The 14,761-nt window shown below is 40.1% G+C and overlaps 1 protein-coding gene across 3 annotated transcripts in view; it reads left to right on the top strand.

Annotated features, from left to right (window-relative positions):
* The window catches only part of CNTNAP4 (contactin associated protein family member 4), a 252,750-nt gene that overhangs the window by 123,691 nt on the left and 114,298 nt on the right, over positions 1-14,761 (top strand). For all 3 annotated transcript variants that reach the window (XR_008293835.1, XM_053211174.1, XM_053211175.1), the window contains one exon: positions 7,718-7,865. Coding sequence is in view for 2 of the 3 variants with exons in the window: in XM_053211174.1 (XP_053067149.1) it covers positions 7,718-7,865 (148 nt within the window). In the remaining variant the exon portion in view is untranslated. The remainder of the gene's footprint in view (positions 1-7,717; positions 7,866-14,761) is intronic.

Raw genomic sequence — 14,761 nt, 5'->3', positions numbered from 1 at the left:
CATAGCACCAAATAACCTAAGTTTTCTGACGGGTCTAAGAAAGGTCATTGATTTTCAGTCTGACTTTGTTGTTGCTTAGAGTACAGTCATTATTTCCAAGCTCTTTAAATACAGAGCTGATGCCTTTCCTGTTTACTAGTTAGTATGTGTGTGTGTGCGTATCCACGACTCCGAATTTCCCTTTAAGAACAGTTTTCACTGCTGCTTTCTTACTTTCTGTGGTGTGTAGGACTTTATGTATGAAAAATGAAAACACAATTTGCGACCTAGAAAGATATCTTTCTACAGAATGTAATTACATTTGCTTCTGCGGGTAGAAATGGGCACCAGACTTTTCTGACTATCTTAATGTTATTTCACAGATTGAGAAGATAGGAAGCTGAATTTTAGTCCTTCTAAGGAGTTGTCTGTCTGTGACTTACCCTTTGTCCTAAGCTGTAGACCCTCTGAGTTCCGATACAAAATCTGTGGAAGCTTACAGGATATCCTCATCCTTGGGGGACCTAGATCTATAATTTTGTTTTTAACCCTGTGCAGTTGTAAAAAGATCTGATGTTCAGGTTCTTTCTGTCTCAGGTTCTATTCAGGAATCCTAGAAAGAGAAAAGGGTCTCAAAGGTAGGGCTCTATTTTATTGTCTTTGAGCGCTTCATTCCCTATTTTTTATTTTGTGCAACTTTTCTAGCAGGAGGATTGTTCAGAATTTCCTAGTCTACCCCTACCATAATATGATGATTTTTTAAAGCTAAAAGTTATCTTTCAATAAAATTTTAGTCTTCCAAAGAACTAGACATATCTTACCCTAATATAAATTTAACAGTAATGACCTATCCATGTGTCTTCCATAAAACAATTTATTGCTGTCTCTGAACAATAGTTACAAACTATAGCCAAGGCCGTATCGTTCATGTGCTTTTTTGCTCTTGCCGTTCGATTCTTCCATCCTGAGAAGTGAAACATTCTATGCTAAAAGGGATAAAACAGTGTATTTTACAACTTGGTTTCTTCACAGATTCTAATACAATGGGCAAGACATGGGACCTTACTGAAATACTGCCAAGAATTTGGTATCCCTGCAAGTAAATATTTTAAAGACAGTATTTTCAGAGCAGAGGGGGTGGTAGAAACTGATTTTATATCAATAAAATTCTGTATTCTTATTTTGAAATTTGAGACTTATCATAAACACAGAACAACCCTTAACTTTCTAATTTGATTCCTCTACTCTCATTGCTATTTCTTTATTACAATTAATGAATGACATTCACACTCACTTAAGAGAGAATCGGCATTTATACGTAGAGTTACAATGGGCTTATTCAACATATGTTTACAAGTTACTTACTTGGGTTTATGCTAGCAAATTTCCCACTTTCCAGTTGTTATTTTTTCTTTGCTTTCTCAGTTTTTTTAATTTTTTGTTTTTAGACGAGACAGTCTCTTGGGAGGCTCACTGGTGCACTTGGTAAATATTTATAACCAACACCATAAAACAAAGGTCTGACTTCCATTAGACAGCATGTTGTTACGATGCATTCAGTGTCTGCCTGTCAGCTGACTGTGTCATAAAATGAGTTGTTCTTGGAAATAGGTCATATGTGAGTCACATGAATTCTCATAACAAGAGAGGTCAGAGGATTTTCATGTTTGCCTGCTGGTCATGTTGAATTTATATTCGTATTGCTGTTTATTTTGGTGGGAGCTAAACCAATTTTTATGTAATTACACAGCCTGCTATGTAACTACATGTAAGTGGTCCCATGTTTCTGATTTATTACAGAAGTGTTTTGGATCCCCTTATGAACTGCCATATGGGCATTTCCCTTTATGCATCTTGACTTTCATAGATGAGTTGCTCAATTAATATTTATAAAACAGATGAATGCTGTTATACCTCTTCATAAATTTTAGAATCATTATGGACATACTTAAAATCTTGTGAAGAACTTTAATTCATTAACTCCATAAATTATCTCGGTTAGAATGCATTTTTAAACCATCTATGAATATCTCATTGAGCTTGAAAATCAAGTCTCCAAGAAAAGAAAAATACAATTAAGGCTTTTTGATTTTTGTCACATAAGACACATGACCTTAATTCTACTTGTAGGTGTTTCATACATTTGATGCAATACTGGCATATTCTTTTGCATTTCGTATCTGTGAGGAAGTTATCATTTTATGTACGAGTCCTATTGATGATTGAACGTTTGTCTTTTCTTTTTATTCTACTCCAGTAATTTTGAGAAAATGTAAAGTTTATGGAACCATGCTTTTGTCTATAATAGTTAACTGGGAGAGCTGTGTTCAGCGATCATCTGAGTCGTATTACTCTCAATACGTCAAAGATTTTAAATGTAAATTATGAGAAAGAGTGGGGGGAGCCTCAGATAAAATATCAAGCTTCCTCTAGGGCGACTGGTTTAGCTTTCATGTTCTTTTGGAAGGAAGCCTATTGATAGTTTAGCTAAATTATGTTCTCTGGAGTCAGCAAAGCCTGGGATTAAATCCTTCCTCTGCCACTTCTTAGCTGTGTGGCTTTAGACACACAACTTCTATAATTTTCACTATCCTCAATTTTAAAGTGGGTGCAAAAATGACTATCTTACAGCATTGATGGAAGTATTACAGCTGCGTAATGCATTTCTCCTGCACCTGACCCTGAGTACAGATTTACACACTGAAGACCTTTAGACTGATAGCACAGAACACGTTTGCTACATATTTCTCCCCTTAGAAGTTAGCCCTGGTGAACCCTTCTCCTGAAATCTCTTCCCTCTCTAAAGTTTTGCAATGATATAGGGAGGGGAAAAGAGCATGGCTTATTCACAAGCCAGAAAATTTTTCATAATCAGCTAAAGACCAAAGCAAAAATTGGCTTGGCATGCATTAGAAATGCAGATTCCAGGGCCCCACTTGCAGATTTAGCACATGGGGTTCAGGATCTAGAAATTGCATTTTTAAAATATAATTTATTGTCAAATTGGCTTTCATACAACACCCAGTGCTCCCAACAAGTGCCCTCCTCAATGCCCATCACCCACTTTCCCCTCTCCCCTGCCCCATCCAACCTCAGTTTGTTCTCTGTATTTAAAAGTCTCTTGTGTGGGGCGCCTGGGTGGCGCAGTCGGTTGAGCGTCCGACTTCAGCCAGGTCACGATCTCGCAGTCCGTGAGTTCGAGCCCCGCATCAGGCTCTGGGCTGATGGCTCGGGGCCTGGAGCCTGTTTCCGATTCTGTGTCTCCCTCTCTCTCTGCCCCTTCCCCGTTCACGCTCTGTCTCTCTCTGTCCCCAATAAAATAAATAAACGTTGAAAAAAAAATAAAAAAAAATAGAAGTCTCTTGTGGTTTGGCTCCCTCCCACTCTGTGTGTAACTTTTTCTCCCTTCCCTTCCCCCATGGTCTTCTGTTAAGTTTCTTAAGATCCACATATGAGTGAAAACATATGATATCATGTGTTTTCACTCATATGTAGAAATTGCATTTTTAAACAGCTCCTCAAGTAATTCTAACAGACACCAAAGTTCAGAATCTATAATAAAAGGAAAGACAGGAGCACCTGAGTGGCTCAGTTGGTTAGGGTCTGACTTCTGGCTCAGGTCATGATCTCCCAGTTTTGTGGGTTTGAGTGCCTCGTGGGGGCATCAGAGGCTGCACTAACATTACGGAGCCTGATTCTGTGTCTCCCTCGCTCTCTGCCCCTCCCCCACTAGCACTGTTTCTCTCTCAAAAATGAATAAACATGAAAAAAATTAGGAAAAATGAAGACATAAACATCCACATAATAAAATTATTTTTTTTAATGAGCAACTTAAATCCATGCGTTCTTTATGAACTTGCGATGGTGTAAAAAAAGTATTCATAGCAAGTTGAAGAATATCTCTTAGGCGAGGGAAGTACATTTGAAACCTGATAGTATGCATAGAACTTTTCATTCATAAGGTAATGTAACATCAGCCACATCCCTAATTGACTACCATTCTGAAAAAGAGGCCCATTAAATACACAATTCCAAAGCAAAGTCTTTATCTTATGTATTGAAAAAATTTCACCATGAGGAGCAAGACAAGACAAACATTATTGCTCAGTTAACGAATTCTTAATTAATAGCAATGATTCCTGTTCTCTGGCTGACATTGATCCTAGGAAGTTATTTAAGGTACTCAGAGCATTCCAAGATAGTGTTCTGCCTGTTCTGTCACTGAACACACTTCCTCTGTCTGCATCTTCTTTCATTATACTGATTATTATAAAATTAAAAATGTTCATTTAGAAAAAAACCCCAGATGTGACTGGAATGTGCTAAAACCCCCATATCCCCCACCTCACAAGTTCCCTCACCCTTTGTAAGAAAAAGCTGCTTAAAAGTTTGAATGTGCCAAGACATTTTTATTACGTATATAAGCTAAGCACCTTATATTTCTTCTTTATGTTCTGAAAATTTACATAGCTCATAAATCGATCAGGTAAAATGTGAACGATTGCCACGCGTGGACCTCCCCCTTCCACTTACCTGTCTGTTGCCACGGCCACTATGTATCTTTCCTCTTAATCCTTTAAGATGTTGAGAACATCATACTGGCATCTGTCTAAATCTGTGAATGTGCATTAATGTTGAAAAAACATGAGATCTTTCGGAAGGTTATCTAATTCATCATCCAGCTGTTCACCGAAAGAAATCAAAATTGTATTAGCCTGCCAGCGGCACCCAGGAAAATAGAATCGAAGTGTAAGGGGGTCTGATTAGGATTGAATGTCAGTGGACCAGGGCCTCGACCCGCATTGCCTTTCCCACATTGCCCTGATTTGGGGAGCCTGGAAACACATACGGGCGCGCACACACACACACACACACACACACACACCACCAATGCCCAGAGTATGAAATTTTGACCAGTGAGAAGGTTGGAGCTTTCTGGAAGGGTCTGATTACAAAGTTAAAATACCTGTGGAATTAAGCAGTGTTCTCCTGTCTATGTTCTGGGAAATAATAGCTAAGAATGAGGGCCTAATATGTTTAAAACATACCAGAGAACTATCCCTGTCATGGGAGATACAGTGCACTTTAGCACATTCACAGTTGACATGCTCTTAGAGGTTCTGTAAATAAGACACCTGTGGAATTTTGTTTTGTTTTGAAGCCCAGTCTTTCCCAAACATACGCATCCAACAGGTATCTTATTGTGAACCACTTTGAGCCAAGCCATGTTCTAGGTACTATGGTTGGAGGGCACGGAAGGTCTTTGCTTTCATGGAGCTCATTTTCCAGTGGGGTAAGATAAACAAACAATAATCGAACAGAATAAGACCCCAAATAATGAGTAATGTGAAGAAAATAAAATAGGCAATAAGGTGTGGGGGTGTGCCAGGTACACTGCCTTTGCAACTGTGATTAGCAAGGGCCTGACTTAAGGGGTAATTTTTTGACCAAAGCCTCCAAGGGCAAGAAGAGCTGGTTGTGCCAGAGACCTTGCGGAGAGAACTTACAGAGCAGCAGAGACAGCTGGTGCAAAGGCCCTAAGCAACCCTGAGCTTGGTTGTTCTAGGGGCTCCAGGGTGGCATAAACCTAATGGAGAGTGTTGTCAAAGAGCATATGTTTGATAAGGAGATTGGATTTTGTTCTAAGTGGTAAAGAAAGCAGTTGGGGTTACATGGTTTGATTTACCTTTAAAATTAAAACAATTTTTTACATGTTTATTTATTTTTGAGAGAGAGAGAGAGAGAGCGTGTGTGCATGCAAGTGGGTGAGGGGCAGAGAGAGAGGGAGACACGGATCTGAAACAGGCTCCAGGCCCCGAGCTGTCAGCACAGAGCCCAACACGGGACTTGAACTCACTAGCCGTGATATCATGACCTGAGCTGAAGTTGGATGGTTAACCGACTGAGCCACCCAGGCACCCACCTTTAAAAATTTTTTTGACTTCTCAAAGAGGAAGAGACTAGGGCTGCATATGGGGTTGGTGCCAGGGAACAGGAGAACAAAAAAGGTGAGGACGAGGTCATTGAGATAATTCTGGTGAGATGATTCTTTGTTGAACTGGGTAGTCATAGCTGAGATGAAGAGAGGTGCCCAGATTTGGGATATAATTTGGAGGTGCCATCACAGAACTGCCTGTGGTGTGTGAGCCTGAGAGCTGGTGTATGGAATATTGGTGGAGTGGGAGCAAGAAGTAGGGAATCGATTGATAAGGGGAGCCAAATCAAATTAATTTGACTATGAAACACTGAGCCTTTAAAAAAATGTATCAGAAAATATTTTGGCCAAATCATAAGAGGCTCTTAAAAGCTGAGAATAAACTGAGGGTTGATGGGGGGTGGGAGGGAGGGGAAAGTGGGTGATGGGCATTGAGGAGGGCACCTGTTGGGATGAGCACTGGGTGTTGTATGGAAACCAATTTGACAATAAATTTCATATTAAAAAAATACTTTGGTAAATGCTGCTAAAGGGATATTAGTGAAATGGAAAGAAAAGTAGGTGAATGAGCAGGCTCCCTGTATATAGGTATTCCTAATGTATTTGCCTTTTTCTTATGCAGTCTACATGAGGCCGGCCGTATTTGTTGATCCAGTCAGTCATGGTCAACAGACCTACCAAGAGCGAGAATAGATCCCTTATTTTGTTCCTACATTTGCTGATTGTTACAGTTGAAAAAAAAAATCAAAAGAGGGGAAAAGGAGAAAAAAAAAAAGAAGGAGGAGGAAGGGAGGATGGGTAGTGGAGGAGGAGAAGAAGAAATAAAAAAATAAATATAAATTATTGAGAACAACTTCCACTTCCCCTAACTTTTTCATATATGAAAGCGTACCATTCGTCATGGAGGAGAAAAGTAGAGTGCTTAGATGTTAGGTGCTCTGGTGTGTGGCTTTTGCAGGTGAACTACGTGGTAGGCAGATGCATCCTGGTTTTGCGGAAGGAGGGTAGCTCTTGGTCTTACCATACAACAGTTTTCCAAATACCAGAGGATTATTTTCTACCTTTCTGACCTTTCATTTCCTCATCTGCACTTGTGCCAGCTTAGCATCATTCTCAAGGTCTTTCTAGCTTTCAGATTCTAGAGTCTGTAAGTCTAATTATAGGTCTTCCCAATTGTTATTGCTTCTAATTTCCCTTAACAGTTTTTCTTTTTTAATACAGGCACTTTTGTGTTGTTATTTTTTTATTAAATCACTTTGATGTACCGGCAGTGCAGTGCGTGAGGTTGAACAGCCTGTTTTCAGAGTGTAATTCCTTAGTTCTGAATGGGTGATACTTTTGTTTATGTTACTAAGAGGATAAAATGAAACAATGGAAACAGGTTCCTAACTTTTATCATTCATCAGTGACTAAGCAACTTCTTTGCTGAATCAGATCCTGCTTTTTTAATGCGGGGAGAAGATTTTCTCAAAATTTTTTTGTGCCATTCACAATGTTAATACCTTTTAAGTATAATTTGCACTTTATACAAACAACGTTTATTGAGGGTATCATGTTGAAAGCTGGCTTAATGGGGAAGGTGGAATTTCATCTGCTCTCAATATAAAGAAAAGCTTGAGCAATCGTGACTTCTGTGTGAAAGAGGGACATTACAATGTAACTGGTAATAATGATTTTCTTGGAGAAGGCAGCCATTTTTATAGTAAAAAAACAAATCAGACATTGCTTGTGGACACTCTAGGTCACAGGGTAAAATGGATATTCTCCAAATGCATTGATTTCTTTCTTTCCCTTTTCTTTTAGGGCTTTTCAGGAAATGCAAATGCAGACAGTGTTGTGTACTATAGACTCCAGCCTTCCATCAAAGCCCGATTTCTGCGCTTCATCCCTTTGGAGTGGAACCCCAGGGGCAGAATTGGAATGCGGATTGAGGTGTTCGGATGTGCATACAGTAAGTGTTTGTTTACCCAACACACTGACGTAGAGATCAAAAGAGATGTTTTAAGAGCCAACCTGCACACCGAAAATGACTTTCTAGCTATGTAAAGAGATAGAAAAACAGGAATGATCTTTGTGGAAAGCTTGTGTGTGTGTGTGTGTGTGTGTGTGTTGTGCACACGCGCCCGTGCATGGCAATATTGACTTCAGTATTTTAGTGTTACATTTTAAATTAAAAAATGGAAATGTTTTATAGATAGATCAATCCATACGGAGATAGGTACACACAGCTACTTGTTAATGGACATATGGGAATCCATTTATCCAAATCTAATATTACTAACTAGATCCTAACTTTCAAATATTAGAGTTTCCCCCTCCATGGATTGTATCTGATGATGTTTCACTTAGGCACCCTGAATTTCATAAAAGATACAGTGTTGCATTTAGTATAACCAGTCAAACGTTAGGCACCAAAGAATGTTGGTCTCTTTAGCCTAAAAATAAAATGCCATGTAACTCACTTATAAATATGCTGTGCCCTCAACATAAATTCATAGAAAAAGTAAAGACCTCTGCTAAAATATAAAATGTGTTTGAAATACTTTCACATAAAAAATGGTAGAAACCACAGATTTCACTTAGTCTCCTCTTAATGAAGCATTTTATTATATCTTTTTGTGGGGCAGGGGCCTAAGAGTTATTGATAGCCTACCTCAAGCCACACCATCCTGTTAGATGCTCTTTTATTATGGAACAGTGAGTTAGTTAACATGATCTACAATTATCAGATGAGCAGTCTGAGGTTTGGAGAGATTCAGTAATTTGCCCAGTGTCCCACGCCTAGTACACGGAAGAATCCGGAAAAGAGCCTGAGATTGTTCAGTTCCTCTATATCACTATTTAGCTAAAAGCTAAAGCTTTTTAGCCACTAAGGCTTTTGTCACACATAGTTTATCACTTTTTGATGTAAGTCCAGTTAGGTTCCGGTTCACTTCATTTGCATGCAGGCAAGATAGGTCGCGCACAGGACAGGCGACGTGTTGACGTTGAAACTGTGTCAGACGGACAAGCTATGTTGTCCAGACTGCACATCTCCTTGCAGTAGTTAGTGATGTTCCCGGCATCCTTCTGTCCCATCAAAGGTAACTGGCCTTTTGTTCCCATTGGAGCCTACAGAATAGCGATCACAGTGTGAATATCAACAGTAATCATAATCATAGCAATAACACTAATTTTAATAGTGCTAAGTCTTTGAAAAATTCTAGAAGTAGCAGCGTTTTCTTGAGTGCTTATTACAGCATTACATGAGCAGTTTATAATTTTTTAAAAAGTCCAGGTAAATATTACTAGGTTACTATTCCCTTCCCACCTCCCCCCGTCCCGCCACTTCCCCCACCCCGCCTTCGCAAAAGGGGAGGCTAAAAGCTCAGGCACTAGGACTTGCTGAAGCCATGCTGATGGGAAGTCACAACGCGGGGTTTGCAGCCGGATCTGCCAGACTCCAGAACCCACGTGCAGGCTTAGGCTCCATCCAGCTGTTGATTCGCAGAGATGAGCCAGGGAAGCGTACTTCTTACCATCTACCCACTTACTCTCTTGTCTCCAACAGCTCAGCTTAGCTGTTCCTGTTACGTGGTACCTCCTCCTTCGCAATGATCCGTTGGAATAAAATCACCCTTTAAAAAAAGTATCCCACCCCAAATTGCAATTCTGAAACACAGAACTCAGACAGTCCGTCTTATTTGTGTTTGGGTCGTAGAGTATAGCAAAGCCCAGGCTGCACCCTGGATACTTAGCAAAACAGACTTCAGATGCTTTATATTTGTAGTTGCATCTCTACTTACTCAGAACATCCACCTTGCAAAGTATTTATTTATCACAGTATAAAAATAGCTAAGAGTTCTTGAGCCCTTACTCTGTGTCAGATACAGTTTTTATAGACGTCCTCATTTCATCCTAAAAATCACCCATTTAACAGAGTCTTAGAAATATTAAACAGGTTCCCCAGTTGTACACCCTTGATACACATTCAATCTGGGATGTAAATTCAACATTCGTTGAAAAAGGACTACTGACAGTTTTTCCAAAACTAAAGCATCGCTCATCATGTCCCCATGGAAGGAAGGGGCTGCTGAGGAACAGGGTCCTTTGAGTTCTTTGCTGCCATATATGCTTCATGATGTCCCAAATCTCCCTCCACTCTCATTGATCTGCAACCCAGTGGAACATTCTTTTTCCTGTGCCTTCATTTGCTGTCTCTTGCAGTGAGCACATTGTCCATGCATTTATTTAATCAGCTTCCTGTTTTCATTGACCCGCAGTTGAAGTAACGGTACTGAGAGCCAACAAGATTTGAAATTCAAACATAAACACGTATGGTAAAATGGTATGACAGGACTGAATGTAAAATGGCTGTTGTATAATTTTGGATAAGAGAAAAAATAATAAACAATGGAAAAATATTATCATAGATAACCTAAAAGAACCCCAAAATGGGTTGGGTGTGCGTCCCTTCTTGAGTGAATTTGATCAAATATATTTTAATTCTTCAGTTACAGTTATATTATCCACCTGTTAATAGTATCAGCCTCACAGACTATGAATTTCCTGAAGCATGATTCTATGTAATTATCATTTATTAAATAATTAATAGGTATCAGATATTTTCTTTTTAGGCATTTTCTGAGTTACTCCTAATAACACAGTGAAATAGGGGCATGAATATTACCACTTTATGCAGGAGTAAGAGGAGAGGAACAGAATTGTCTGCTGCATGAGCCCCGTGGCTTGCTCTGAGTTCTGGTACAGAAATAAGTGGGGACCACCAGCCCCCCTTGCCCTCAGAAGGAAGAGCGGCAGGTGCTGTCTGCACAAGAACACAGCTTGTAAGATTCTGTGTGCCACTCCCCAGAGTAGCCCAGATCCGAGATCAGTCTGGATTTTCTTCAGATACACAAGGCCATTCTCCTACAATCCCTTTAAAAAAGGACAAGCAGTGTTGGGGAGGGTTCAGGGTCTCTCTCCTAGATCCCAGTCACATGATTCCTGAACATGCTGGCAATTAAGTGAGCCTCTTGGGAAAGCCCGGAGGCCTGCATGCAACCCACAGCCTTTGTAACCACATCGCTTGCACCAAGTTAATGTGACTTTTTTCTGGGCTTTGCCTGAGCTGCTCACTTAAGAGTGCTATATACCAGGATGCTTCAAGTCTCCTGACACGGGGGAAAGTGAACTTTAGAGAAATTAAGAACTTTGTCCGCATTACGCAGACTGCCTGTGTGAGATCTGAGATTTAAATTCACATCCATTACTTTCCAAAGCCAGTGCTCTTGACAACTCTATGAATCATACATGTGTTCGCCTTTTAAGTATTTATTGACACTTGCTGAAAGAGAACTCTACTAGGTATTGGGTGTAGGGAGAAATTCTAAAATAATGTAGATTTCTTAATAAATGGGAATTATTATATATAATTGGGGGTTTTTTTGTATTCTAATCCTAGGTTTATTCAGTACAGTCCTTTTACTTTATACAACAAAGCGCAAACACAACATTATCTAAAATACTACATAGTTACAAAATGCAAAGCAAAGTTTATAGTACTGACTGTACAATAAAAGCCAAAAAAGCGTGTACACATTGCCAAAGTAATCTACAAGACCACCACCATGAATAACAGCTCCGGCACGGGGATCTGCGATGACCCTTGCGGAGCTGGCTCTCAACTTGCTTGTTAATTTCAGAGAGAGAAAGGGAGAAGTGGGGTGTGGGGGCACGTGCGTGAGTACTTGTAAAAACAGAGCCATTTGTGGCAACTAACATTTGGTGCTTGACCCCTAGAGGTCAGAAGAGGCAATGTCATAAAAATTCCACAAACTCAGTGTAACATATGGTAGCATGAGTGTAGGTTGGGAGGAATAAAATGATTGAGAAACTGAGTGTAAGTGTAAGAACGCTGATAGCAATAGGTTTGCAACTGAAGTGCAGATATTTTCACTTGAGAGGCTGGGAGGACAGTCCAGATAGGGGAAGGGGCGGACCCTCGTCAAACACGGAGACAAGAATTGCTTGGAGGATCGGTTTTTATTGGAGAACAGTCATTCAGGCTGAAAATAAGGGCACACACATGTCAGGAGGCTTCTGGTGTCATGTGTGCAAGTAACAGTAAGGACCAGAGCACCAACAATCAGGAGAGAGGCTTCTCTTGTTCACATCAGACTCAAATATACTGAGGATGTGGATTCAGAGATCTTAGTGATCGCACATGAGGGTCCCTGAGTTACCAGATTTGAACAAGCATCTGGAACGTGGTGCCATGTGCTGAGAGGGGCAAGGGAGAGTGAATGAGCTCTGAAAGGGCACAGGAGAGAGAATTAATTGCACTGTTGACTTAACTGAATTCAAGCCGGGGGAATTCGGAAGGTTGGAACACGAAACCCTCTGAGCTGAAGATACATAATTGAAAGCTACATAAATATCATTGTTATTAAATCATAACTTTCCACTTGCAGAATTTCTGGTAATAATAACACTATGAAGTGCTGTGTTTGGACAACTGCTCATGTCTTTGAAAAGGACAAATGCATTTCTATCATCATTAAAGCAGGTCTTTAACGCTGTTTTTCAGGTAGCGTGCATTTTTATGCCACCCCCCTCCTTGTGCCTAATGCATGTGTCCGCTGAAGTTCTAGGTAGCTGCTCTGATGAATATTGTAGAGACAGTGGCTATTGTGAGAGCCACACATGATTTTATTAGCCTCTGTCCGGGTGAGTTAGGGCAGTAACTTGTTATGAAGGTACATCAAGTGAATGGAAAATCCATATCAAAGAGCATGTTCTACTTTTATGTCGGAAAACTTGGAAGTTGTTTCCTGAGTAATGAGAGAAGTAGAAGCTAAATTTTATGGGTTCAAAGAGAAAGTATAAATTTCAGATGCCTTGGCCATAGCAGCCGTGAACATGTTTATAGATCTAGACGAGAGAGGTAGGTAAGGAAATAACTCATGGAAGAAAGAACAAGAAGAGAAAACGTTTCGTGGTAAAGAAACACGGTCTACGGAATGTCCCAAAGGAAAGTAAACAATGGTAAACAAAGGCAGAGAAAGGAGACAAAACTGAGTGAAAGCAGCTCTGTCTGAGATGTCCTTGGGGAAGTGGCCGTTAAGCCACAGGACATAGTGTCCTTTAATGGTGGACGAATTGCTGTGACAGCTGCCCTCCGTATAAATACGGAGTTCCTTCCCTCTAGTCTTGTGTAAACATCCTCATTTTGCAGTCCGGGATCTTCCTTTCCTCATCCTCAACAGAAGAAGAGCATCCAGCTTCCCGGCCGCACCGAGCACTTTCCATTTCTTCCACATGCCATGATATCATGATTTTTGTAGACTTGGGATCTTTGCACAGTGCCCAGGGCAATCACCACATGTGGAGCCTTCGCTTGTCTACTGAGATGAGTCTTTCATTCAGCACCTTTCCTCAGCATAGAAATCACTGTCTCCGGCAGCTTCTCTGACACCTCACTTTTGGGTCAGAGGACATTTCCGCCTGCTCCTGGAACAGCCATTCTGCTCCCCGTCGTACCATGCACACACATGGTACTGTATCGTAGTCAGCTATTCCTTCTTTGTCCTGAGTCTTCTGGATAGGTGCACGAACAAAGGGAGGTAGGGTTGGTGAGCCTCAGGAAGGCTTTTCCCGTCAACCTGGAGGCACGTGCAGGCCGTGAAAGATATGATGTAGAACACGGGAGAACTAAGAAGGTTGGAAGACAACAAACACATAGAAGGATAGAAACTACACAGAATATAGAAAGTGTTGTGTTTATTTGCTTAAATCCAGACCAATTAAGAGAAAATTATGGATTCTGTTTAACAAATGGAATTGGGTCAACAATTACAAAACTCAGGCCAACTTAATAAAAATATGCTTTTTATCGTGTAAAAAATATTGGAAGTTGGAACTGCTTCTATCAGTAGATTTTAATTTGGAAAACACATTAATAGGAAATGCAAGAAAGCAGCCTGAGAAATGCAGCTACTAACACTGAACCGACTCTGAGTTTTCTGTCTATTCGGGACCAATCTCTTACACCCCATGTCTGGTTAGGGGGAGAAATGAAAGGCAGTAAATGTGTTAGATTTACTCTAAAGAATAGTTATAATTGAACTCAATACATATTTATGAAGCAGCTCCCCCATGTTAACAGCTAAAAACTTGATCCAGGTGAATTACATACAATCCCTGCACTCAAATTGTTTATCAGCTGATACCGTAGCTGAGGAATCCGAGCTTATGCCGGAGTTTGAAAAAGAAGATAGATTCTGGTGGGCCTAAAATCAAAGAGGTTAAATTCTAATTCTTTGAAAAATTGATAGTCTTAAGATTTTAATCTGATGATAAATGGGGTTATATTAAAATGAAAATAAGGTGAGCTATTAGGATACCAGAAAAAAAAGAAGCAGCTATGAAACCCTCTGGGATTATGTCACAAGAACTCAGAGCCTGCTGAGGAGGCCCTCACTGACCAAAAATGGAAATATCGTAGCATCAGTAAGGATAGTAACTACAGTTCCACAACATGTTAAGTATGTTTAAGTGAGTGGGTTCATGACAATACTAAAAAACAAAAATCCAATCGGTTACCTGTGAGAGAGATGAAGGAACCAACTCCTTATTTTGAAAACTAGTAAATGAAGGGAAACATCAAGAATTTATCTCACTTTTCCTATGTGATCTGTACTTCAAGGTACAGATCAAACAGAAGATAACAGGGCATTTCTCTTTAAAGGTATATTCCAGGTAATAGGTAAAGAGGGAAATAAGCAAATAGAATTAGCATAGTCCCACTTTGCAACCCTAAATAAATTAATAGACCAAGTCAATGACTATAAAAGTTCACAAACAGGT

The sequence above is a fragment of the Acinonyx jubatus genome, chromosome E2, assembly GCF_027475565.1.
Source record: "Acinonyx jubatus isolate Ajub_Pintada_27869175 chromosome E2, VMU_Ajub_asm_v1.0, whole genome shotgun sequence".
Lineage (NCBI taxonomy): Eukaryota > Metazoa > Chordata > Mammalia > Carnivora > Felidae > Acinonyx > Acinonyx jubatus.
This window is presented reverse-complemented; position numbering and strand designations above follow the sequence as displayed.